Below are 26,528 nucleotides of genomic sequence, written 5' to 3' on the forward strand. Positions count from 1 at the left end.
AAAATAAATTTAAATTCTGGGTACCCACACTTAACCTTTCCAAGTGAGTGCTGTTTTATTATTTGTAAAAGGAAAAAGATCTCATTGAATAGGTCCATTCTATCTCATCTACTGCTGCTTCTGTTGCTGGTGCCAGAAAACTTTCAGAAATGTCTCTTTGGTAGGCTTTAACCCCAGCATTTAAAACCATGCTGCTGAATTTAGGGATACTGGAAGTAATCCTCCGCGGTCATGTGTAAGATCTGAGTTCATTAATAAGCGTTTACTGAGTACCCAACCACTGTAAAAAAAGAAAGTTCAAAGATGAAAAAGAGGCAAGCAAAGTTCCTGCTTTTCAGCAAGGCTTAGTTTTTGAATACATAGCATATGCTCAATAAATGCTTATTGATTGACTGACTATTAGAGGTTCTAGTTTCCTGCTTTCACGTAATTAAACATTCACTAACCCAAGCAGCTGTACTGAGGTCATTCTTGAGATAACCCTCCCAATCCAGGCCACTCAGAAGAAACAGTTATGTGAGTCCTAAGTGAGTCACCCAAATCAGAATCAATTGTTAAAAAACCATTTACAAAGCTGAGAAAGCACAACTTCACAGTCTTGCCTGCTTACCTTTCCATCACTCTTCTTTCTCCTCTCCATTTCTTCTTTTTCCCTATTTTTCTTAACTTTTCCATGTCTCTATTAATAGATTATTTTTCTTTCACTCCTGCTTCCCTGGTTTTCCTAGTGGTGTTGCTTTTTTTTTTGTTTCTTTTCCTTCCAGTCTCTATCAAACATATACATTTCACATGCCCACCCTGCTCGCCGTCTTGCTTTCATCACTGTAAAAGCCCCATTCCACTTGCTGACATCAAAATATATTTTATTCTGTGAAATCTACAGTGCATTAAAGAAAAGTTAGACATTTAAAAGTATGTTTCATAATTTTAGAAATTACAAACAGTAGTGTCTATTCCACAAACTCACCAAATAATACTCAATTTCCACTTATTAAGTTTTCTGTGTAGATATAGGTATTAGGGGAACAGATTTTATTTCTGAATACTATATTGACTTTTTGTGCATTCAAACATGTACTACTGTGATTTAAGTTTTCACACTCAAATTTCAGATGACTAGACAGTCACTTTATAGACAGTAACATTTTTCACACAAAAATCTTTTTCCCCAATTCCTATTTCACCATTTCTGTTTTTCTAAGGAATAAAGGTAGATTTCAGTTACCTAGGCACAAACATGAAAATGACACATTTATATGAACAACTTTAAGACCTGCTAATATTTATGTCATTTGATGGTGAACATTCAAAATTCCACTCTGACCTTCAATTGTGCTTGGGTTGTGGGGTTCTACATGAAAATTTTTAAAATCACACTCATTAGGAATATAGAGAAACTCTACTACATATTTAGAAAAGAAATACTGTATAAAAATAAAGTCTGCTTCTTGTCAGGAACAGATATCTTCCAAGTCACATTCCCAACCAGAGTTGGGCAGGGTGGTGCCCCATACAATATCCAAAAATGGCACAGGATGCCTTTAGCAAACTAATGTCTAGGCAGGGAGAAGAGCCGAGCAATAAAGAAGAGAAGAATGAGAGAGAGAATGGGGTAGGGGAGGAGGGAGGGAGAAGAAATAAAAGCAGTTTGATCAGTTTTTCTTAATTCTACACATTATGTGTTTTATATTAATATTACTACTACTATCTCCCCTCCCATAAAGAAAATATATATACTTTATGTGTACTGCTTTCTGCATAATATATTGCCCTTTACCACCTTCACAGCCTAAAGTTACCACAGAATTTCCAGGTTTCCATAACCTGCCACTGACCTTTCCTGATATTAAAAACAGTACATTATTGGCTTTATCTAACCAAACTAAACCAAACCTAGGTAACTGAGCAATTTTTTTTTCTGAGAGTTAATCTCCTCACGTTTAGAAAACCAAACTACCCCATGTTTTGAGAAAAGAGTTGAATTAGTACTTTTAAGGTATTTGTTTGGCTGTTGTTTTTCTGGCTATGGGGTGGAGTGGACTGAGGGGAGGAGATTCTACAGTTAATATTATGACATATATTGTACCCACACATTTCACAGGAGAATTCACTAGAAAGAAATATCTGTATCATTAAAAGGTATGTAATTAGTCAACAGTTCATAACCAATGCACTAAAGAAAATTAAATGGGTAGCAGAGCATTCTGCTCTTGAGTCAACAGGTTTCCAAAGTTACTTCACTTCCTCACATCCTAAAAGATGATAAATAAATGCTCTTGACTTCAATGCTGACTCTATAATGCTTTCCAAAAAAATTTTTTTTGGAGTTTGAGACAGTAAGGCATGAAAAGAAGCAATTTTAATTAAGATGTATATCAGATATAACTAACATTTTCTTCAGTTTCCCACTCATCTAAGGAAAAATTAATATAAAATTACATCCTCCTATTCTACTTTTCATAACTTAAGAAATTTATATAATTTTGACTCTGAATCTTGTCTTTAACCAAAAGGAATGGTGCCTCTACAGAAGTTGATGAAAATCACAAATGATACTAAAGGTGAGTGAAACCTGATGTGAAGACTTGGTAATGATGGGGCTTAATACTTTGACTTATATTTCTTAATCCCATAGTTATTTTCCCTAATTGTTTTATCAGTTGCTACCTTCTATCTACTTGTTGACATGTGTTTGAACACCATTATCTCTCCGATTGTTTTTCTGAGTTCCTTTTGCCTTTATAGTACACATAATGCTGCATCACATGTGATTGTTAGGTATTTCATATTGTTTTCCAATGGTTTCAACTGTGATGAATTGTTTTCATCTCTACACTGTAACTGTATTTGGTGCAATTTACAGTGCAGTTATACAAAGCAGTTGTTCCTAACTCTGCCTCTAAAGAAATTAATTCAACTCATTGGGCTTTAGTGTCCTTATCAATAAAATGAAAAAAGTGAATTAGATGATCTATCGGTTCTCTTTCAGCTTTAAAATTCTAGGACTAACTTTTGTGGTTGAAAGGTCTTCACTGTCAAGAAAGTAAAAAAACAACCCACAGCATAGGAGAAAATATTTGTAAATGATATATCTGTTAAGGGTCTAGTATCCAAAACATATAAAGAAACCTTGTTAACTCAACAAGAAAAAGACAAGTAACCCAATTTTAATAATGGGCAAAAGATCTAAATAGAAATTTCTCAAAAGAAGATATAAAAATGACTAGTAAGCACATTAAAAGATGTTCAGCACCATTAATCATTAGAGAAATGAAAATCAAAACCATGAGATATTACTTCACACCCACTAGGACGATTATAATTTGAAAAAGACAATAACAAATGTTGATAAGGATATGGAGAAATTGGAGTCCTCATGTAGTGCTGGTGGGAATATAAAATGGTGCAGCTGCTGTGGGAAAGAGTTTGGTAGTCCCCAAAATGTGAAACATAGTTACCATACGACCAAGCAATTCCACTCCTAGGGATATACCAAAGAGAAGTGAAAACATATGTCCACATAAGAACTTATACAAAAATGTTCATAGCAGCATAATTCATAATAGTCAAAAAGCAAAGACAATCCAAATGTCCATCAAATGATGAATGGATAAACAAAAGATGGTATACCCATAAAATGGAATATTATTCAGCCATAAAAAGGAATGAAGTACTGATACATGCCGCAACATAGATGCCTTTTGAAAACATTATGCTAAGAGAAAGAAGCCAGACACAAAAAGCTACAAATTGCATAATTCTACTTTTATTAAGTGTCCGGAATAGGCAAAGTCATACAGTCAAAAGATAGATCAGTGGTTGCCAGGAGACAGCCACTGTGGGAAGGGGGAATGGGGAGTAGCAGCTAGTGGGTACAGGGTTTGTTTTTGGGTGATGGAACTGTTCTGGAATTAGATCGTGGTAATGGTTATACAACTTTGTAAATATACTAAAAACCACTGAATTGTACACTTTCAAAAGTGTGAATTTTATATTATGTGAATTATATTTTAATTTTTTTAAATTGCAGGACTGACCCAAAAACATATCTGCTAAAAAAAAAGAAAAGAAAAGCACAAGGACTCAGAATCCATGCCCATTTGCTTGTCAAGCTCTATGAGTGGAAATAATAAACAACAGGCTGGCCCCAAACTTAAGTCCTAACCCCAAAGCACCTTCCATCTATCCAGTGCACCAAGCTGTGGAACCCAACTTATGTCCTGGGACCATCAGCCCTACAGATAAGTATCATACCAGTCCACCAATTCTAAACTACCTAGGATATGCCCACCAGTAAATTAAGTGAAATCAGCCCTTCATCCCATTTGGTTCTGAATAGATGAGTATTGATGTAGCTAAATTATAATACATACCTACTCCCCAGGATAGTTTAGTTCCTTATGTATTCCACCCTATTAATTTTGATGATTTTTGTCACCACTGTTCACTCACAGATTATAGAAACCTGAATTTGGATGAACTTGTCCCACTTCCCTGTCAGCTACTTTAGGGTAGGCATACCATCTTTTTTTTTTTTTTTTGCAGTACGCGGGCCTCTCACTGTTGTGGCCTCTCCCGCTGCGGAGCACAGGTTCAGCGGCCATGGCTCACGGGCCCAGCTGCTCCGCGGCATGTGGGATCCCCCCAGACCGGGGCACGAACCCGTGTACCCTGCATCGGCAGGTGGACTCTCAACCACTGCGCCACGAGGGAAGCCCCAAGGTATAGTTGATTTACAATATTATATTAGTTTCAAGTGCACAGCACAGTGATTCAAATTTTTTATAGATTATACTCCATTTATAGTTATTATAAAGTATTGGCTATATTCCGTGTGCTGTATAATGTATCCTTATTTATTTTATACATAGTAGTTTGTACCTCTTAATCCCCTACACAGACATGCCATCTTGTAAGTCTTTTTATTCTCTGTACCTGCAGTTAGTAGGTGTCTGCTGAAGCAATGAAGGGATGCGTGTATCCATTCACTTAACAATCATAGTCTACCGTGTGCCAAGTATTACTGTACATGCTTGGGACAAAGCTCACTACTCTCGTGGAGCTTACTTTCTAGTGAAGAGATATACACAATAAACAAATAATAGTATGACAGAGATTACAGAGAAAATAAAGCAAAGAAAATGGGTATAGGGGATACTGTAGGTGGAGGAAGTTAATCAAGAAAAGACTCACTGATAAAGGGCATTTAAGCAAAAAGCTAAGGAGACCAGGGAGTAGAAATCTGGAGCAAGAGCACTCCACACAGAGGGAAGAACAAGTGCAAAAGCCCTTATACAAGAGCATGCTCATAATATTTGAGAAAGAGTACAGAGGCCACTGTGGCTGAACAGAGTGAGCGAGGGCAATGTAGGAAGACATAAGGTCATAGAGGTAGGGGACGGGACCACCACATTGAGCTACATAAGCTATGCACTGTACAATTCCAGGACTGTGCAATGAGATGTTCCTTTTGGGGGAAGGGGGTGGTGCAGGTGTGGGGAGTAGCTGATCATATAAACCCTGAAGGCTATTGTAAAGATTGGGTTTTTTTCCTGAGTAACACAGGAAAATGAGGATTTGAACAGAGATAGGACATGATCTGACTTAAGTTTTTAAAGGACTGTCCTGGTTCCTGTGTAGAAGAGACTTGGCAGGGGTGAATACAGCAAGAGCAGAAGAAGGGAGACCAGTTAGGAGGTCTTTGCAGTAACCCAGAGCAGGAAGTAGAGGTGGAGGTGGTGGGAGTGGTTGAGTTACATATATATTTTGAAGATGGAATCAACAGTACTTCCTGATAGATATCCCAGGGCCGAGAACATAATAGGCACTAAAAATGTACTTATGAAATGGATGAATTGGATTAGATGTAGAACACAAAAGAAGAGGATTGAAGCATATTCCAAGCATTTTGGCTTCAACAGAGGATGGAGCATAGGCCTGGAAAGATGCAATTATCATTTCCTGAGATGAACAGATGAATGAATAAGAGACTGGCTAAATGCTATTATATTTGTTGAACTAGTGAAGAAACTAAATGAAATCCATATGGATTCAAATATTATATAAAGAGGAGATATTAAAAATCCGAGTATTTAGTGATCTGCAGAACATGGGTTAAGCAATCTATTATTATAACTTGCTATTAAGTTGATGCTAGGAAAATTTTCTGACATTCTGGATTGACTCTCAAGAAAAAATCAATGAGGATGAGCAAGTGGTTGCCACATATTTCTCTATCTTTTCCTCTTATTGCCTCTATATGTGATTTTGTAAGCCCTCTCACATCCTTGCTTTCCCTGACTTGGTTGGGTGGTATGGGAGTAAGGGGTTTTTGCTGTACATTTACATAGTTGCTGCTCCAAAAACCATCCATGTCGGTGTACACTAAATTTAAAAATTATAACTAGTTGGTTTGCATGCATAATAACTTAAATGGTATTGTGTAAAGAGGAGTAAGCCTTCTTTTTTCAAATTTATTTATTTTTGACTGCACCGGGTCTTATTGCGGCACATGGGATCTTCGTTGTGGCATGCAGACTTCTTAGTTGCAGCATGTGGACTTCTTAGTTGAAGCATGTGGACTCTTAGTTGTGGCATGCAGACTCTTAGTTGCAGCATGCATGCAGGATCTCATTCCCCAACCAGGGATCGAACTCAGGCCCCCTGCATTGGGAGCATGGAGTCTTACCCACTGGACCACCAGGGAAGTCCCAGGAGTAAGCCTTCTAATTTCTGCAAATATCTCCATCATTAATCTAGACTAGTCAGGAGGGAGCAAGAGAGGAAGTGGGGCTCATCAGGATTAGGCCAACCCAGAGAATTTTGCCTACCCAGGTTACCAGACTTGAAGTGGGTGATGGAGTTTGAGAAAAGCCTAAGAGGAGGGAGAAATGGTGAAGCACAAAAATCTCTGCCCCAAAAGGAAGGAACATCTTGCCTTTCCCTAGTCATTCATTGACTACCTATGTTCAGTGGACAGAGCCAATGTTGGGAAAATAGAATATTAAGCTTCTCACCTCAAGGTACTTACACACTTAGTGAAAGCAAAAGAGCCAGGGAGAGAAGTGAAGGGCATCTGCCTGTAAAGCCTGATTCGCCTACAGGGGCAGCATCTCTAAGAGGGAGGTAGCTACTTTTTTTCCCCCTGAAAAATCCAGTTCCCATTGCTCTGGTAACTGAAGTAACTGGTGAGATTCTCTTCTCCTTAAGGCTCATATATCTTTTTTTAAAATTAATTAATTAATTAATTTATTTATTTATTTATTTTTAGCTGTGCTGGGTCTCCGTTTCTGTGCGAGGGCTTTCTCCAGTTGCGGTGAGCGGGAGCCACTCTTCATCGCGGTGCGTGGGCCTCTCACTGTCGCGGCCTCTTCTGTTGCGGAGCGTAGACTCAGTAGTTGTGGCTCACGGGCTTAGTTGCTCTGCGGCATGTGGGATCTTCCCAGACCAGGGCTCGAACCCGTGTCCCCTGCATTGGCAGGCAGATTCTCAACCACTGCGCCACCAGGGAAGCCCAGGCTCAAATACCTTTAACTATACAGGATGAATTAGGCATTTCCCTGAAATGTTAGGTTTTCAGAGTCCACAAATTATAAATCACATTGAGACATAACCTTTTCCCATAAAACCCCTCTCTCCTTTGGTGAACAGTACTGCATAGGAAGAAGCCTAATACTAGATGTTCTCCCTCATCTAATAGTCACTTCCTTTTTATTCTTCGTAAAATCAGAAGGGAATATGAGCCTAGGCGATTCTTAGATTGATATGGTTGAATTAATTCCTATAGAAAACAGCTATATTTATGCAACATCCCTACTTAAATATCTTCAGAATTCCCCAATGCTAATGCTAAAGTCTAGACTCCCTTAGCTTAACAATCAAGATGTATATGTATACACAAAAAACATGTTAAGGGCTTTCCTGGTGGTGCAGTGGTTGAGAATCTGCCTGCCAATGCAGGGGACACGGGTTTGAGCCCTGGCCGGGGAAGATCCCACATGCCGCCGAACAGCTAAGCCCATGCGCCACAACTACTGAGCCTGAGCTCTAGAGCCCGCAAGCCACAACTACTGAGCCCACATGCCACAACTACTGAAGCCTGCGCACCTAGAGCCCATGCTCTGCAACAAGAGAAGCCACGACAACGAGAAGCCCACGCACCACAACAAAGAGTAGCCCCCGCTCACTGCAACTAGAGAGAGCCCGCGTGCAGCAACAAAGACCCAACACAGCCAATAAATAAATAAATAAATAAGTTTATTAAAAAAAACATGTTAAATGAGTGACATGCTGGGTATAAGAGACTAGAAAAAATGAGGGAGACTGTGGCAATCAGGAAACCTTGGGTTCCAGTTAAAAGGGTGACAGTTTTTCTGCTCCTGCCAATTATTGCTAAGCAGGAATGGGGGCTATGTGTTCTCTGATCTTTGGGCTTTTCAGAAGTCATAAACTGATAACTTTTAAATTACCCATGTTTTCATTTATGAAATTCAAAAAAAGTTTTAATGTTATTTAAGCCAAATAAAACTTGTATGGGGATCAAATTTGCAATCTCTGTTTAATAACCAACCCTAGCCCAAATACCTAATCATTTTTGCTCCCATTATCTCACTTCATGCAGTCTTGAACAGTTCCTTGTCTCCTAAGCTCCCATGATTACTCTATGTGCTTTTGCTCTTCTTTCACTCTAGACTACTCTTCCCTAGGAGCTACATGCTACGTGTTAAAATTCTACTTCTCCCTACACACAAAACCTAAAACTATTAGAAGAAAACATAGGAGAAAAGCTTCATGACATTGGGTTTGGCAATGATTTCTTGGAAATGACACCAAAAGCATAGTCAACAAAGAACACAATCAACAGAGTGAAAAGGCAACTTACAGAAAGAAAACATTTGCAAATCACATATCTAATAAGGGATTAATATCCAGAATATATAAAGAACTCCCATAACTCAATAACAACAACAACAAGTGATAAAAAGACTTGACTTGGGCAATAGACTTGAATAGACATGTTTCTACAGTAGATATACAATAACCAACAAGCTTATAAAAAGACACTCAAAATCACTAATCATTAGGAAAACGCAAATCAAAACCACAATGATATATCACCTCATACCCATCAGGGTGGCTACTATCAAACAGAAAACAACAAGTATTGGTAAGGATGTGGAGAAATTAGAACTCTTATGCACTGTTGGTTGGAATGTAAAATGATGGCCACTATGGAAAACAATATTTCTTCAAAACATTAAAAATAGAATTACCATGTGATCCAGCAATTCCACTTCTGATGTATATTCAAAAGATTGAAAGCAGGGTCTTGAAGAGATATTTGTACACCAATGTGTCACAGCAACATTATTTATGACAGCCAAAAGGTGGAAGCAACCCAAGTGTCCATCAACAGATAAATAAGTGCTTTATCTTAAAATGTGGTACATATAATGCAATATTATTCATCCTTAAAAAGGAAGGAAATTCTGATACATGATACAACATGGATGAACCTTGAGGATACTACGCTAGGTGAAATATGCAAGTCACAAATACTGTATGATTCTACTTATATGAGGTTCCTAGAGTAGTCAGATTCATAGAAACAGAAAGTAGAATGGTGGTCATTAACTTCATTTTAAGTCTTGGTAGCCCCTAACATAGTAGGCCCTAATTAAATATTTGTGTAATTTGTAAATTAAACCTTCCCTTTCTTTCCTCTGTATCCCTAGCCAGAATGAAAGGTAATATAACACGTTTGGACAGACTAAGGAAAAGTCAAATTATGCACATAATAAATAAATCCCCCAGAGCAGGAATAGAAAATCTCTAGAATTGCAGCTAACAAGTGAAGCCTGAAACAACTTGGGGGGCTCAAGCTAAGCCTTTGCTGCCAGAGGTATCTGTGCTTAGCCATCATGAAGACTAGAGACACTCCTAACTTCTGTGCTTAGATGATTTAAATACCGTGAGACCTGTCAGATCTTGAAAATTTCTGATTAAAACAATCATAATACTTTCCTTAATTGCTCTTTTAAAATCACTCTTTTCGATAACACTATAGACTAAAACCTGTGAGAGTTTGATTTTTCCCTCTTTCTGGATGTAAACAATGAAATGGTTCCTAATCAGCCTTCAACCAAGGGAACTGGGTAAAATTTTTTACTTCAACAACTTTCAATTCACCAATGTTTAACATGAAAATATATTAATACAGAATTTTTTTAAAAACCTCCCCTTCCCCAAGATCCAATCAGTGTCAAAATATTCTGATTCTGTAACTCATACCCACACATACCCTGAGGGTGCCGAATGAACCACATTGAAATCACAGTTGCCCTAAAGCTGGAAGGAGCTTGTGGGTCATTCTTACCTGGACCTGAGCCTGAGAAGTGAATGAGGTCACAGTTGTGTGATGGAACAAACCCTTTATGGATTCTTGATCTGACTGAAGCCCAGAAGTTGTAAAGTAGCACCACTTAGAAGTAGGTAAATATCCAGATTTTGTAGGAATCTACAAGGAGACCTTTTTTTTTTTTTTAATCTATCATCTCAGTGAGAGATTGAAGGTAGTTTTTTTAAAGTAATGATTATTTTGAGCCATGAGGATGATTTCACAGCACCTTTCAACTGCCTACATTGTCAAGCCTCTCCGGAGTTCCCAGCTCTGTGATAGAGTTCCAGATTTTGAGCACATGTAATTGAGTTGTTTAGAAGCAACAGTTTTCCAGAGTCTGAGGTAAAGACTTAGGAAAATTGACTGAACTCTAACCAAACATTCAGAGACTTTTTCTTCATGGTTTAATAGTGTATGATTGTCTGCTGTTCCTAAGTCAGCAACCCAGTTTTCTTGTCAGTGAACTACTTCATACACTCTATATATTAAAAAGATAATTAGAGGACTTCCCTGGTGGCGCAGTGGTTAAGAACCTGCCTGCCAGTGCAGGAGACACGGGTTTGAGCCCTGGGCCGGGAAGATCCTACATGCTGCAGAGCAACTAAGCCTGTGTGCCACAACTACTGAGCCTGCGCTCTAGAGCCCGCGAGCCACAACTACTGAGCCCATGTGCCACAACTGCTTAAGCCCATGTGCTTAGAGCCCGTGCTCTGCAGCAAGAGAAGCCACCGCAATGAGAAGCCCGTTCACCGCAACAAAGAGTAGCCCCTGCTCACCGCAACTAGAGAAAGCCCGCGACCCCAATGCAGCCAAAAATACATAAATATAAATAAATAAATTTATATTAAAAAAAGATAATTAGATAAGACCAACAATAAAAGGGAGAAGCCCTACCATCCCAGCTTCTGGTCCATAGGTTCTGATTCTTAAACTATGCAGAAGTGGAAAGGAAGGACTAGGGAGTCCTTTGTGGTTAATAGTCCATTCAGGGGGATCTAAGGTAGCAAAACAGCATTATACCCCACCCCTATTCTTATTTTTTTAAAAGACCAGTGGGTTCATAAGAACTGATAGGGCAGGGGTGGACCTCCCAGAAGGAAACCCTGGGAAAATCTACTTACTACCCGGCAGCTATCCAAGATATAAACAATTAGGTAAATATTTTGCAAATGCTATAACATTTTATTCTCTGTCAATTATGAGATGAAAAGCACATTTTAAAAATAAATTTTGTCTTTAAATAACTTTTTCTACATATTTGCAGAATGCTCTACCATTTATTTTTATATAGGATCAGAATGATACTATTTGCAGGAGGAGCAATGGCAAGAAGTTTCGCTTAGAGATCTTGGGATAGTAAAGGGACCCGTCCACATGGCCTTCCAACTTTGCACATACCTCTAACTTGCATTTGCACGTATTTCCATTCCATGAGGCCCTGGACTTCAAACTCCAGGTCTCGAGCTGGGAAAGTTGTAAAAGAATATAAACAAATTAATCTGTGATTTGATCCTTAACTGTATCTTCTGAATTCCAGACAGAGTTACTGGCCACATGGCAGTTTCTGATATTAAAGCAAAACTTAAACTGAATCCTTCAACAAAAATACCCAACTTCCATGGCGAGAGGTAAGTAATGAATTTATTAATGTGATCAATATATTAACATAAAGAATTATTAAGGTGATGAATATATTAAATACTCATAAAGGCTATAATGAAACAAGTTAGAATGTTCTTCAAATATCTATTCTGTGATAAAGTTAATTATAAAACAAAACATCTGAACTGAAGATAAAGTTTTTTTATAAAAAGAAAGATATATATATATACTTTTTGATTAGAGAAACAAAGAGTTCTTCCTATTCTCCCAAATGAGAGGCTATTTTTGTGTGAGGGGACAGAATACCCCAGAAGAAGAAGGTTGTCAGAAGGCTAAAGGAGTTGTCAGTTACACATTAAGACATTTCAAGTGCCAGTTTAAAGGAGAAAACACTCAGAGGATCATAAACCCCTAAGCGTCAGAATATAGAGAAAGAGTATGTAGCTCAAAAATGGCCAGTAAAATGAAATCTGATAAATTAGCTATGACTAACCTTGAGCTAAAATTGGGAAGGGAGGTTTGCCTGTGACATTAACAATAGCTTTTTCTCAACCTGATAACTACAAATTCCAATAAACAGTAGCCACTAGTGACTGAAAATGAAAGCCTGATGCAAATTTTATCAGATCATAAAAAGAAAAGCCTCTCTCCTCTCTCACAATTATCCATTTCCTTTGCCACTTTGAGAGTATTTCTCCTAGTGTCCTTGACTATGCCATTCTACAGGAATATATTACGGACTTTTTTATCAGGATGTGGGTAACACAACCTTATAGCAGCCAAATCCCTTGATCTCATTGTTCCCTTACCCTTCATCACGAGCTGTCTTTTGAAGTAGTGACTTCCTTGTCACTGCAAGTAGTCAAGCAAAGACTAGATAATACCACATGTAGAGGGAATTCCTACATGAGATGAGAGGCTAGACTGGGTCCATTCCAAATCTAAAGTTCTTTGAACCTTTGAAACACTGTAAAATAAAAAATCTATTTCCCATGTTTGATCCAAGATAAGATTTGAAATTCTGCCAAGAGTATGGTTTTTTAAACGTAGCTAATAAAGAACTTGCATTGCCGGGGCTTCTGCTTTCTTCTTGCTTCTTGAGAACTTCATATTTCTCCATCCACTACATCTTTTGTGTGTGTGTGTGTGATACGCGGGCCTCTCACTGTTGTGGCCTCTCCCGTTGCAGAGCACAGGCCCCGTACACGCAGGCTCAGCGGCCATGGCTTACGGGCCCAGCCGCTCCATGGCATGTGGGATCTTCCTGGACCAGGGCACGAACCCGTGTCCCCCGCATCGGCAGGTGGACTCTCAACCACTGCGCCACCAGGGAAGCCCCACTGCATCTTTTATATCATGCAAAAGAAATCTGTTTATATTTAGAAATACAACAAATATAAAATAACCAATCTGAGTAAAGCATCAAGTTGGTAATGAAAAGCAAACACTAGAAGATATCAATGATAGTAAAAGCTGAGAAAAATAAGACTAATTAGATCAAATTCAGTGTCAGAAAAATTGAGAATGGTGCATTTCACCTCCTATTTTACCAGGTCCTCTTTAAAAATGGGCTGAATCTAGTAGACACTGTAGAGGATACTAAATTCATAAACTATAATTTTTTTATTTAACTACCATGTTTAGTATTTCTTATAGTTTTACTTTTTTAATTGCTTCTTGTAAAAGCACAAAAACTAAGAGATGACATATTTCTTAAAACTTTTAGTTCTACTAGTATCAAAACTAAATGTATTTTAAATAAAATTAATCCATAAAATTATGATTATTATAAATTTACTATTAAATTACCATATTATAAGTAAACCCAGTTTTGCATAATACATTTTTATGTTCCTAAACTAATAAATTGCTGCAGATATATACAAAATATCCCCAAAGTATTAATATTTTCCTCTTTTTCCAGATTTTATTTTCCTGAGGAAATAAAAGGTCACCTAGGGTTCCAAACTTTCCAGAACTTTTCTCTCTTGATGAGAGATAGATAGATACGGTTGATATAGAGACATCGAGACAGAGAGAGAGAGAGAGGGAGAAAGAAAGGGATCGATTTACCGCTCTCACTCTCTCATATGCTGGTAAAAATACAATTTGGCAAAGTTGTAAAATAAATGTGAATACAAAATTTCATTGTAAGTATATTCACCATAAGATTATTTAAACTAGTTAAAAGTTTGAAACAACTTATATTTCTAACAATAGGAATAGTGTGAGGCTTATATTCTTCAACTTTGGCAACAAATAAACATGGATTTGAATCCCAGGGCTTGCAGTTATTAGCTGTGTGACTCAGGACAAGTTATTTAATCCCTCTGAGCCTCAGTTTCCTCTTTTGTAAAATAGGAGAAATCAGATTTTTTAAGGGGGTAAGGTTGATGGGCAAGTATAGGGGAGAGGTGGACCTCAGTGGCCAACATCACTGTCCATCCTGTAGCTATTGGCAATTGACAGTAACAGGGCCCTTAGGTGGTGTGACTCTGGATATATTTTGATGCTTACAGTCACTCCAGTCAGCAGAAACTGATGAAGGGAACTAATATTTGCTGGTTTCAATAAATATCTCTTTTCTCAGGGATAAAGATTTACCAGGACCTCTGCCAAGCCAATTACAGCACAAAGAAAGGAAGTTAAGCCCTTCACAAATGCGAGGTAATGAGACCCATCCCAAAATAAAAGCATAAACAAAAGCCCCTTAATATATCTTAGCATTTTTTTTTCTCTAAGGGAGATCTGGGATTTCAAAGGTTGTCTACAGTACTCTGTTATTTAAAAACAAAAAATATCTATATTTTATGATACAATGTCTAATTTGTGGGAAGGAAGGTGGATTACTTTTTTTAGTATTTATTTATTTTTTGGCTGTGCCAAGTCTTAGTTGCAGCACGTGGGATCTTCATTGTGGCAGGCGGGATCTTTAGTTGCAGCATGTGGGATCTTTAGTTGTGGCACGCAGACTTCTTAGTTGCAGCCTGCGGACTTCTTAGTTGCAGAATGAGGACTCTTAGTTGCCACATGCATGCAGGAACTAGTTCCCCGACCAGGGATCGAACCTGGGCCCCCTGCATTGGGAGCGTGGAGTCTTACCCACTGGACTACCAGGCAAGTCCTGGGGGATTACTTTCAAATAGGCATCTTCAAGAATTTAGACAGTCCTGGCCAAATATTTTTATTCCAAGGAGAACTCGTGGTGTGGAGAAGAAAAAATACAAGGTCAAATAGAAATTAAGTAGCAAAGCAGTATCAACACAACTAAAGTCTCAGGATTTATCATAGAAAAAAATTATAATGATAAAATGAGCTACCCTCACTACAGTTCATTCATCCAAACAACAAATACTTACTTAAAGCCAACAGTGTACTAGGCAAAACACAGGTCAGACATGTTCCCTGCCCTAATAGGAAGTCTTACAGGGAAGACAGTTAAACCATGAATTTGTTGATTGAACCATTTAAATTACAACATGACACAAGTTATGATAGGGAAAGTATAGAGTTAAAGGAGCATAAAAGAAAGTGTCCTAACTTAGTCTCAGTAAGGATAGGAGGGAAGTCCCAGCGAAAGCTGAATAATGAGTAAATCAGACAAAGAGCACAGAAGGGAGTGTTCTGGGTAGAAAGAGTGGAATCTGCAAAGGCCCAGAGAAAAGGGAAAACATGACACACTAGAAAAACTAAAAAAAAAAAAAAAATCAAGCATGGCTGTGTTTGGGTTCTGAGAAGGTTAATGCTTCACCCCTCCAAGTTTGGAACCAACTAAGACATTCCTCCAAGAGACAGGAATCAAAAAAACACCTTTATTGCTGGGAAAGCTGGTTTGGGAAACACAAAAGATTGTCAGAATCAGAACTTCATTTTTCACTGTAAAACTGAACTAAATGCCTTAATAGTAACAGCTTATGGCTTTATACAACTTCAAGGTTTCTGAAGTACATTAATATACATTGGTGCTTTAAGGGTACCCACTATTTGTTTTAATCAGGTATTGTTATACATACAGACATAGAAACAACTGTCCTGGAAGAAGTATTTTATTCTCAGAGATCCCTAAAAGTAAGAGACACAGCACACCATGAAGAGGGAAGCAACAGAGTCAGTCAAAAGGCAAAGGGTAGAGGGAAGTGGGCAAGAGCCTTAGTTTGGTTTCTGCAGGAAGGAATAGACAAGACAGGATAAGCAGGTTTAGGATTGGCTGGGTAAACCATTTCAGTGAGCTCTGGGTTTCAGGGCTGTCCCTAGTTGTCTGATACCTGGCCCTGCAGTGATTAGGACAGAGGAACAGTAGCCCAGAGTTTAAGAGCCTAAGAAAGTTGGTGACTGGGGATACGGTCTCTGGATTGGTTGGTTTGTATATATATGAAGAACATACTCACAGGCAAGTCTTTTACTATCGCTAGGAACTGGCTAGTTATGGGAGGGGCAGGCCCTCCAGGATTAGCAAGGCCCCAGATATCAAAGCATCAAATACAGAAACTAGAAAATGTGGTTGTCGTGAGGATTAAGCACTATGACAGGTTAATTTGTTCATTTTACAAATATTCATTGAACACCTCCAAATCCCCAACATCTGCTACCATCCTCACTCTCAGTTGATATCCTTGCTTCCTACCCCTGTATAATCGGAGAATTCTGATTCTGCAATCAGAATAGAACTTCCGCAGACTCCCACTTCCATATCTACCCCCACCAGCATCTGTACCCACAAACTCTGCCCTCCTCCCTCTTCCACAAATGAACTTTATACTTTTATCTAAAGTCAATCCTTCCATTGTGGACTAGATCACATCTCCTCTCTCAAATTCAAAGATACGACCAAAGAAACTGTGCCCCCCTCTCCAACACCAATTTTTTTCACTCTCTAGTATATCATTCCTGATCAAGCTCAGTCCTTGATCCTCTTCTCTTCTTCATCCCACTCACACATGTGGTGATCTCATCTAGTCTTAGGCTTTAAATACCTATATGCCAACAATTCCCAAATGTATATGTCCAGCCAGGTCTCTCTCCCCAGCTCCAGGCTCATATCTAACTGCCTACCTGACATCTCCAATTGTATGTCTAATAGACACCTCAAACTCAACATGTCAAAAACTGAACTCCTGGGAAATTCCCTGGCCGTCCAGTGGTTAGGACTCCATGCTGCCACTGCCGGGGGCCCAGGTTCAGGGAACTAAGATTCTGCAAGCCACATGGCGTGGCCAAAAAAAAAAAACAAAAACAACTGAACTCCTGATATGTTCCTCTTACTCTATTTTTTTTTGTAGTAAAATATACATAACATAAAAATTACAATTTTAAACATTTTTAAGAGTTCACACAGATCAGTGGCATTAAATATGTTCACAATGTCCTCTAACCATCACTACCATCCACCTCCAGAACTTTTTCTTCATCCCAAACTGAACCTCCAGACCCATTAACCAGTAACTCCCCATCCTCCCCTCCCCTCAGCCTCTTACTTTTAAACTTTGACCTACCCATAGCCTTCCCCATCTCAGATAATGATATTTCATCCTTCCACTTGTTCTGGAAAAACTCTGGAGTCATCCTTGACTCTTTGTTCTCACCCTACCTCTAAATCCATCAGGAGGGACTTCTCTAGTGGCACACTGGTTAACAATCTGCCTGCCAACACAGGGGACACGGGTTTGAGCCCTGGTCAGGGAAGATCCCACATGCTGTGGAGCAGCTAAGCCCGTGTGCCACAACTACTGAGACTGCGCTCTAGAGCCCGCAAGCCACAACTACTGAGCCCGCATGCCACAATTACTGAAGCCCACGTGCCTAGAGCCCGTGCTCCACAGCAAGAGAAGCCACCAGAATGAGAAGCCCGCCCGCCACAACGAAGAGTAGCCCCTACTCGCGGCAACTAGAGAAAGCCTGCGTGCAGCAACAAAGACCCAATGCAGCCAAAAATATAAATAAATAAATAAATAAATAAATAAATAAATGAAGAAATGTGTATTTTTAAAAATAAATAAATAAAATAAATCCATCAGGAAATCTCATTGGCTCTACCTTTAAAATATATCGAGATTTATACCACCTCTACTGCTACAACCCTGGTCTAAAGCACTGTTATTGCTCACCCACAATAGCCTCCTACCTGAGGCTAGTCTCCCTGCTTCTACCCAAATCCTTACAAAAGTCTGTTCTAACAATAGCCACAGTGATCCTGTTAAAGTATACGTCAGGTCGGGGAGAGGGAGGTGCTGACCTATGTAACTCTGAAAACGACATTTTGACTAGAAACTGTAAGACTGAACACAAAAGGAGCTATACATAAACAACACACAATATACTCTAATTAGTAAAGTTGTTTCTCATAGGGGTATACATTAACAATCCTGAAACTGTTGTACATGTATACGACAATTGAATAAATAAGTGACTCAATGGTGGATGGTGGGAGCCAGGTTTCTCTCTGTTGGAGTAGGAAGTTTCAGATAAACAAGGGGAGAAGGCTAAAGTGAAGCAGTGGAACTGGATTAGAGTGAGACATTAGTGTGAACTCATGTTTAACTTAATGGATGCAGATGGATAGATCAAGAAATAATATGATATGTGTGTATACATGGGTTAGTATATGTGCATATATTTCCTAGCTCTGTTTGCTGAGAGGACTTAAAAGCACTGACACCCCCATAGCAACAAGCATACCCAGCACCCAAATCTTGACTTCCAATGTCAGTCTCCTATCAAAGAATCAGAGTTCCTTGGATAAATGGCTGATTCTAGGGCTTTGGCAGAGAATATACAAAATGAACCTGAAATATCTTGCAGTGCCAGAAAGTAAGGAGATGCTCAAAATACAAAAGGACAAGAGCATGTCAAGGAGATACAGAAATGAACCTGAAAGAGCTCACAACAGCCAAAGCTGGAACAGTTTGAACAACAAAAATAAATAGAATAGTATTGGATTATAACTCAAAGTATAAAATAAATATCGTTAAGCCCCTAGTGATAGAAATAAATGATTGAATTTTTTTTTTTTTCGCTGTGTTGTGTCTTCGTTGCTGCACGTGGGCTTTCTCCAGTTGCATCAAGCAGGGGCTACTCTTGGTTGTGGTGCGCGGGCTTTTCATTACGGTGGCTTCTCTTGTTGTGGAGCTTGGGCTGTAGGCACACGGGCTTCAGTAGTTGTGGCATGTGGGCTCAGTAGTTGTGGTGCACGGGCTTAGCTGCTCCGTGGCATGTGGGATCTTCCTGGACCAGGGCTCTAACCCGTGTGCCCTGCATTGGCAGGCGGATTCTTAACCACTGCGCCACCAGGGAAGTCCCATGATTGAATTTTTTAAATGAAGAAGAGACAAACTTCTCTTACAAGAGAATTCCAAATAATGTATGTAGATATTACCTCTTCCAGGAGGTAGAGCTTAATTCCCCATTCCCCTGAGCCCTCTGTCCCTTGAGTCTGGACTACCCTTAGTAACTTGCTTCCAAAGAGTAGAATATGAAAAAGGAAGGAAGTTTACAGTGGAAAAATCTGACGAACACTACCTCAGCCAGTTAATCAAGGTTGCCATCACCAGTGATAAGTCATGTTGATAGCCTTAATAAATGATAATAACACCACTTCAGTTCTGTGGTCTTCCTCCCCAAAACCCATAATCTCAGGCTAACCATGAGAAGAACATCAGAAAAACCCAAATTGAAGGACTTCTACAAAGTACCTGAACAACACTCCTCAAAACTGACAAGGTTGGACTTCCCTGCTGACGCAGTGGCTAAGAATCCTCCTACCAATGCAGGGAACACAGGTTAGAGCCCTGGTCCGGGAAGATCCCACATGCCACGGAGCAACTAAGCCCGCGAGCCATAACTACTGAGCCTGTGCGCCACTACTACTGAAGCCCACGCGCCTAGAGCCCGTGCTCCGCAACAAGAGAAGATACCACAATGAGAAGCCCGCGCACCTCAAGGAAGAGTAGCCCCTGATGGCTGCAACTAGAGAAAGCACATGCGCAGCAACGAAGACCCAACCCAGCCAAAAAAACGAAAAACAAACAAACAAAAACACTTCCTTGCTGGCTGTCAGCCAGGAGCCTCTCTCAGACCTTTAAGGCTGCCTGCATTCCACATCACATGCCCTCTCCATCTTCAAACCAGCAACAATGAGTCAAGTCCTTCTCCTGCTTTGAATCTCTCACTTCATCTGTCACATCTCTCTTGCTTCATAAGGGACCCATTCAGATAATCCAGGGTAATCTACCTTAATGACATCTGCAAAATCCCTTTTGTCATGTAAAGTAATACATTCACAGGTTCCAGGAATTAGGGTATGAACATCTTTCAAGAGCCATTTTGCCTACATATTTGCTTTTCCACCAATTAGTTTATTCTAGTTCAAATCTCATGGAAGGACACTGTCCTTTACAAGAAATGTCTACTAAATACCCAAATTTCTCTAGTTTTTCAGAACATGACCTCCAATCAACGGTAATATCTGTTCTAGTTCCATAAGAATATGTATTTATTCCTGTCCTAACCTAATTCCATTTCCCCAGCCTTCCAAGATGCCTACAACTTCTTTAACAAGGATAAAACTGGCTGTATTGATTTACATGGAATGATGCGCACTTTAGCTAAGTTGGGAGTGAATCTAACCAAGCATGATGTCTGTAATGAACTAAGATGTGCTGATATTGATCGTGAGTACTTTGACTTGTCATTATTTTTTTCATAAAAAATTTTTATAAATATATATTTTTTCTCAGACTACATGAGAAGTAAACCTCATTCATTTGCCAAAAGCACATATATGTGTTTCTCTTTAAAGTTATCGGTGTACAAGTTATGAAATCAAATTAATGCTACAAAATGGGCTAGTCTTTGAAAAAGCCTGTGTGGAAATGAAAAGTGACTGTCGTATTTAATATCAAATTCAGATTACTTGTCCTAATGTACATTTTGGAGGGTGCCTTGAAATAACAGATACAAAGGCATTGGCAATTTCAAAAATTACCTGTTACTATTACCCAAAAACTGGCTTCACCTCTTGGTGGGTGTTGAGGCAAAAGACACAACCAAGCCAAAGAGCAGAAGGAAGGATTTATTACTTGCAACAAGTAAGGAGAACGCTGGAGATCTTTCCCAAAGCAGTGTCTCCCCAAACAGCAAAAATAGGAAGGTTTTAAGCTAAGGGTGCATGCATATTCATGAAGGGGCTGGAGCAGAGGAGAATTCAGCATAGATTTGGGGCAAAGGTCGACAGAGTCCAGGCTCTAGTTGATTGAGGTTATGAGAGTCAGCAAAGGTCAGCAGCATCATTCCTTAGGCTCTAGGTATTCTGGTAAAGGTTGAGTGCTCAAGGGGGGTTGGATCCTGCAAAACAGCTCAGGAATGCGCTTCAGGCTAATCTCAACTTTAAAAACAGAACTGGGAGTCTTTACAACTGATATATTGTTTACAATATGGTTAAGTTATTTTCCTGGCCTGGTAATACCAGTTTGTTCTTACATTCTTTGTTCCTTTCAAATCATTAACTATGAGGCGTATTCTTCTGCAAGGACAAGCACTGTGGCCAGGCTTAGATGACAAAATGGCTTAGGCCTGAAATGGCTTCTCTTATGTCAAGAAAGTTACGCCTAGTTTTCTTCCTCCGGGACCCCCTACCCTATCTGACTACATTGCCAGGGAAATCCAAGCCCTTTGTTTCTGTTTGAATCATTTTAGTACAGATCTTCCTTCCATCATTAGAGCCCACCTATATTGAATCTTAAATGCCACAGCATTTTTATTGATATTTTTAAAGCATATAGGTAATGTTTTCTTTGAATATACTGATTTTTTTTTTTTTTTTTTGCGGTACACGGGCCTCTCACTACTGTGGCCTCTCCCGCTGCGGAGCGCAGGCTCCGGACGCGCAGGCTCAGCGGCCATGGCTCACGGGCCCAGCAGCTCCGCGGCATGTGGGATCTTCCCAGACTGGGGCACGAACCCACGTCCCCTGCATCAGCAGGCGGACTCTCAACCACTGTGCCACCAGGGAAGCCCTGAATATACTGGTTTAGTGACTAGTAGCCCAAGCTGGTATGTTGTGTGGAATATATATTCAGCACAGTACCTCATCTCACCTCTCCTCACCCACCTGCCAGAGCCCCATTCAATCAGCAGCATCCCATGTGTGTCAGTCGCCATTTAATTAAAGTGTCACTTGTTTCCACTAACTCTACCCAAATTTTTATTCTTTCATTGAAACACAAACACTCTAATAGCACTCGCTATCCTTTAATTTTAGAGGAAACAGGGTAAAACTCCGGCATATTCTAATAATAGAAATATAGAGGTGGGAGTGAAGTGGGAAGGTAAATATATCCTTGTTCTGAGCTTTAGATCTCTGTTGCAGGAGATGGGAAGGTGAATTTCTCAGACTTTATAAAGGTGCTAACAGATAACAACCGCTTCCTGAAGGCTGTGGGTGAGTAGAAATATTGCTGAATAGATGGCAGATGGTTAGTTGCAATTCATGGCATTGTAAAGATTATTCATTTAGGTCTCCAATCAGGAAGGTATAGTCTGGGATGTGATTTACTTTTGTACTGCTTCTCTAAAACAAAATTTGCTAAGGAAATTGATACAGTTTTAGAATTTTAACTTAAATGCATCAAGTCCTTCTGCAGAAGACACTGCTTTTTGGACTCCAATGAGAACACTCAGGCAGTGGTGTAGAAAATTTTGGTCACCTTTTATAGTACTTTAATTCTTTACCAGTACCTGTGCTACTTTGGGAGGCACTCCTCCTACAGAAGAAAAATTGTCTTTTTAGAAAAAGAAAAATTCTCTCTCTCTCTCAGGCAAATTTGAGTATAGATAATTCACTGTTCCTGAAAAATATCTTCCTCACCCTGGTGAAGCCTCTGCCCTCAGTGTGAGGGCTGGAGAGTCTGCTGGAGGTTCGAGAGCATGTTTTCACACAAGGTTATAATGAAGTGGAGGTACTCAAATTATTGCTGTTAGTCCTCTAACGGTTTGTTTATGAGTTTAACAAGCTGCCTTGGAAAATCTAACCCTATTCATATCATGTCTTCTAGGATAAATGCATTCCAAATTCCAAATATTGTATACAGTTTTGAAAAATACATCCTTTCATAAGCTATGAACTGTTTTAGTATAAACAGAAGTTACTGTTTCAAGTATCACTATAGTAACAAGGGTTTGCCTGCACACCAGAAGTATGTATATCAACAATTCCTTTACATAGAAGAACAGAACAATAGTCCTTAACACATAATTCATGTTTATGTTAAATGTATTACTGTATTTACTTAGAAGTCACTGAACTAAAAGTATTTCATTTAAAATTCCATGATTATTTTGTCTGTTCAGTAATCAAAATGACCTTTTTACCAAATAGAACAGACTTCAAATGTTTTTCTATAATTCTCTAGTTCTTGACTTGGTATTAATACTGTATATACAGTAAAACAACTGTAACTTTAATCCTTTTTATGATAGATTGTTTTTCAGAAGGCATTTTGAATTTTTTTTTTTCCCTCCATAGTTCCAGAAACGGAGAGCTGTTTAGATTTAGCTGGCAACCCAGGGATCCTATTGTTTGAAATCCTATCAAAGCTTGTAGAGACTTCAGCCTTACCCAGAAAGGCTCTAATGGAAATAGTAAGGTAGGTGGCAAAGAAAGAACAAAAACGACCTTCTTGGCAGCATTTATGAGGATATTAACAAGGCAGCCACCTCTCCCAAACATCCTACTCCACGGATCTGCTCCAAAACGAAGGAGAAGGTGTATAGGCAAATAAATAGTCATGTGCCACAATAAGACAGCCAAAAGTTCAGCTTCTTCTACCCTAGGCTAGAGAATCCCAGAGGAACGAGACTTTTCCAGGAATGATTTTGGGTGAGCTTGGAAATCTAGTTTGAATACAAGATACTCCCATTCACACTGGATCTACCAGGGGCTGTCAAAAGGTCCTTTGGGATGAGGTACAGCAATTTCATACTTCCCAAAGTAGTCTTTGGACTGGACCAGAGCCAGAATTAGACTTGAGAATAGAGGATAAGGAAACATTCTCACATCCAAATGTGTTTATTCCAGCAAATATCACTAAAGATACATTTCCTCAATCTATGTCTATCATTGTATTACAAAAATTAAATGTTTCTGTTATCAATCTTTTCAGCTCTTACTCTCTCAAAGCATTCTACTATCCCACTTAGAGAGACTTAAAAATACAGAATGCCACCAACAATGTAAAATATCCTTCCGCTGCTCAACAGGTAATCTCTTTATACTATCCTACACCTCGGTCAGATGTGGAACAGAGGGTGCACAGCATTCTACATTTCATTCCAAGTCAAATACATTTATTAAATGCCTGCTGTTGGTACACAAATTTGGCACATTCCTTAACCATTCAGCCTCAGTTTCCTCATCTATAAAATGAGAATAATAATACCCATAACACAATTACAGGGAAATTGTGAGGAGATGTGATAATGCAGGTAAAGTGCTCAGCAAATCATAAGAGCTCAATAAATGTTAGCTATTATTATTATGTGAAAGTAACTAGAATAAGCATAGAATACACACGTTATTTATTTTAATCCTCACCTACTGATATGCCCTATCATCCCCACTTTACAGATTAAAAAAGCTAAAGCACAAGTCAGTTAAGTAACCTGCCCAAAGGGGTAGGAGTGCCTAGATTTTAGCACAAACTGTCTGGTTCCAGAAACCATGCTCTTTTCCACCTCCTTGTATTGCGGCTTATATCCAGTAAGTGCTCAGGAAATGTTAGCAGATGTTGGTGTTTTTATTGTTATTATGGTTGTGGTAGTTACTTATCATATACCTGGTTCCTAAGGAGATCAGAAGTATTTAATAGGTGGCATTTGCATTTAAGGAGCTTAAAATATAAATGGAAAGAAGGGACTTCCCTGGTGGTACAGTGGTTAAGGATCCTCCTGCCAATGCAGGGGACAGGGGTTCGATCCCTGGTCCAGGAAGATCCCACATGCTGCGGAGCAGCAAAGCCCGTGAGCCACAACTACTGAGCCTGCACTCTAGAGCCCACAAGCCACAACTACTGAAGCCCGCATACCTAGAGCCTGTGCTCCACAAAAAGAGAAGCCACCACAATGAGAAGCCCGTGCATCACAACGAAGAGTAGCCCCCACTCTCTGCAACTAGAGAAAGCCCATATGCAGCAACAAAGACCCAATGCAGCCAAATAAATAAATAATTAATTAATTTTAAAAAATCTTCCAACAAACAGAAGTCCAGGACTAGATGGCTTCACAGGTGAATTCTATCAAACATTTAGAGAAGGGCTAACACCCATCCTTCTCCAAAGGATCTTCAAAAAAACTGCAGAGGAAGGAACACTCCCAAACTCATTCTACAAGGCCACCATCACCCTTATACCAAAACCAGACAGAGATACTACAAAAAAAGAAAATTACAGACCAATATCACTGATGAATATAGATGCAAAAATCCTCAACAAAATACTAGCAAACAGAATCCAACAACACATTAAAAGGATCACACACCATGATCAAGTGGGATTTATCCCAGGGATGCGAGGATTCTTCAATATACGCAAATCAATCAATGTGATACACTATATTAACAAAGTGAAGAATAAAAAACATATGATCATCTCAATAGATGCAGAAAAATCTTTTGACAAAATTCAACATCCATTTATGATAAAAATTCTCCAGAAAGTGGGCATAGAGGGAACCTACCTCAACATCATAAAGGCCATGTACGACAAACCCACAGCAAACATCATTCTCAATGGTGAAAAACTGAAAGCATTTCCTCTAAGATCAGGAACAAGACAAGGATGTCCACTCTTGCCACTATTATTCAACATAGTTTTGGAAGTCCTAGCGACGGCAATCAGAGAAGAAAAAGAAATAAAAGGAATACAAATTGGAAAAGAAGTAAAACTGTCACTGTTTGCAGGTAACATGATATTATACATAGAGAATCCTAAAGATGCCACCAGAAGACTACTAAGGCTGATCAATGATTTTGGTAAAGTTGCAGGATGCAAAATTAATGCACAGAAATCTCTTGCACTCCTATACACTAACAACGAAAGATCAGAAAGAGAAATTAAGGGAATAATCCCATTTACCACTGAATCAAAAAGAATAAAATACCTAGGAATAAACCTACCTAAGGAGGTAAAAGACCTGTACTCAGAAAACTATAAGACACTGATGAAAGAAATTAAAGGTGACACAAACAGATGGAGAGATATACCATGTTCTTGGATTGGAAGAATCAGTATTGTGAAAATGACTATACTACCCAAAGCAGTCTATAGATTCAATGCAATCCCTCTCAAATTACCAGTGGCATTTTTTACAGAACTAGAATAAAAATCTTAAAATTTGTAGACACAAAAGACCCCGAATAGCCAAAGCAGTCTTGAGGGAAAAAAAATGGAGCTGGAGGAATCAGACTGCCTGACTTCAGACTATACTACCAAGCTACAGTAATCAAGACGATATGGTACTGGCACAAAAACAGAAATAT

General features: G+C 39.1%; 1 protein-coding gene across 4 annotated transcripts in view; it reads left to right on the top strand.

Annotated features, from left to right (window-relative positions):
• Nucleotides 1–2,509: 2,509 nt before the first annotated feature.
• The window catches only part of EFCAB3 (EF-hand calcium binding domain 3), a 39,056-nt gene continuing 15,037 nt past the window's right edge, over nucleotides 2,510–26,528 (top strand). The window contains exons 1-7 of one of the 4 annotated variants that reach the window (XM_022589075.3): nucleotides 2,510–2,561; nucleotides 4,031–4,722; nucleotides 11,937–12,027; nucleotides 14,592–14,668; nucleotides 20,524–20,667; nucleotides 22,365–22,436; nucleotides 23,520–23,640. In XM_022589075.3, the coding sequence (XP_022444783.2) occupies nucleotides 4,476–4,722; nucleotides 11,937–12,027; nucleotides 14,592–14,668; nucleotides 20,524–20,667; nucleotides 22,365–22,436; nucleotides 23,520–23,640 (752 nt within the window). In that variant the 5' untranslated portion in view covers nucleotides 2,510–2,561; nucleotides 4,031–4,475. Of the gene's footprint in view, nucleotides 2,562–4,030; nucleotides 4,723–11,936; nucleotides 12,028–14,591; nucleotides 14,669–20,523; nucleotides 20,668–22,364; nucleotides 22,437–23,519; nucleotides 23,641–26,528 lie in introns of those variants that run through there. The other 3 variants (XM_089901387.1, XM_022589076.3, XM_089901388.1) reach the window with 3 other exon arrangements.

Source organism: Delphinapterus leucas, chromosome 19 (genome assembly GCF_059928025.1).
Source record: "Delphinapterus leucas isolate spDelLeu-1000000601 "Yukka" chromosome 19, BTC_Dleu_Yukka2, whole genome shotgun sequence".
Taxonomy (NCBI): Eukaryota; Metazoa; Chordata; class Mammalia; order Artiodactyla; family Monodontidae; genus Delphinapterus; species Delphinapterus leucas.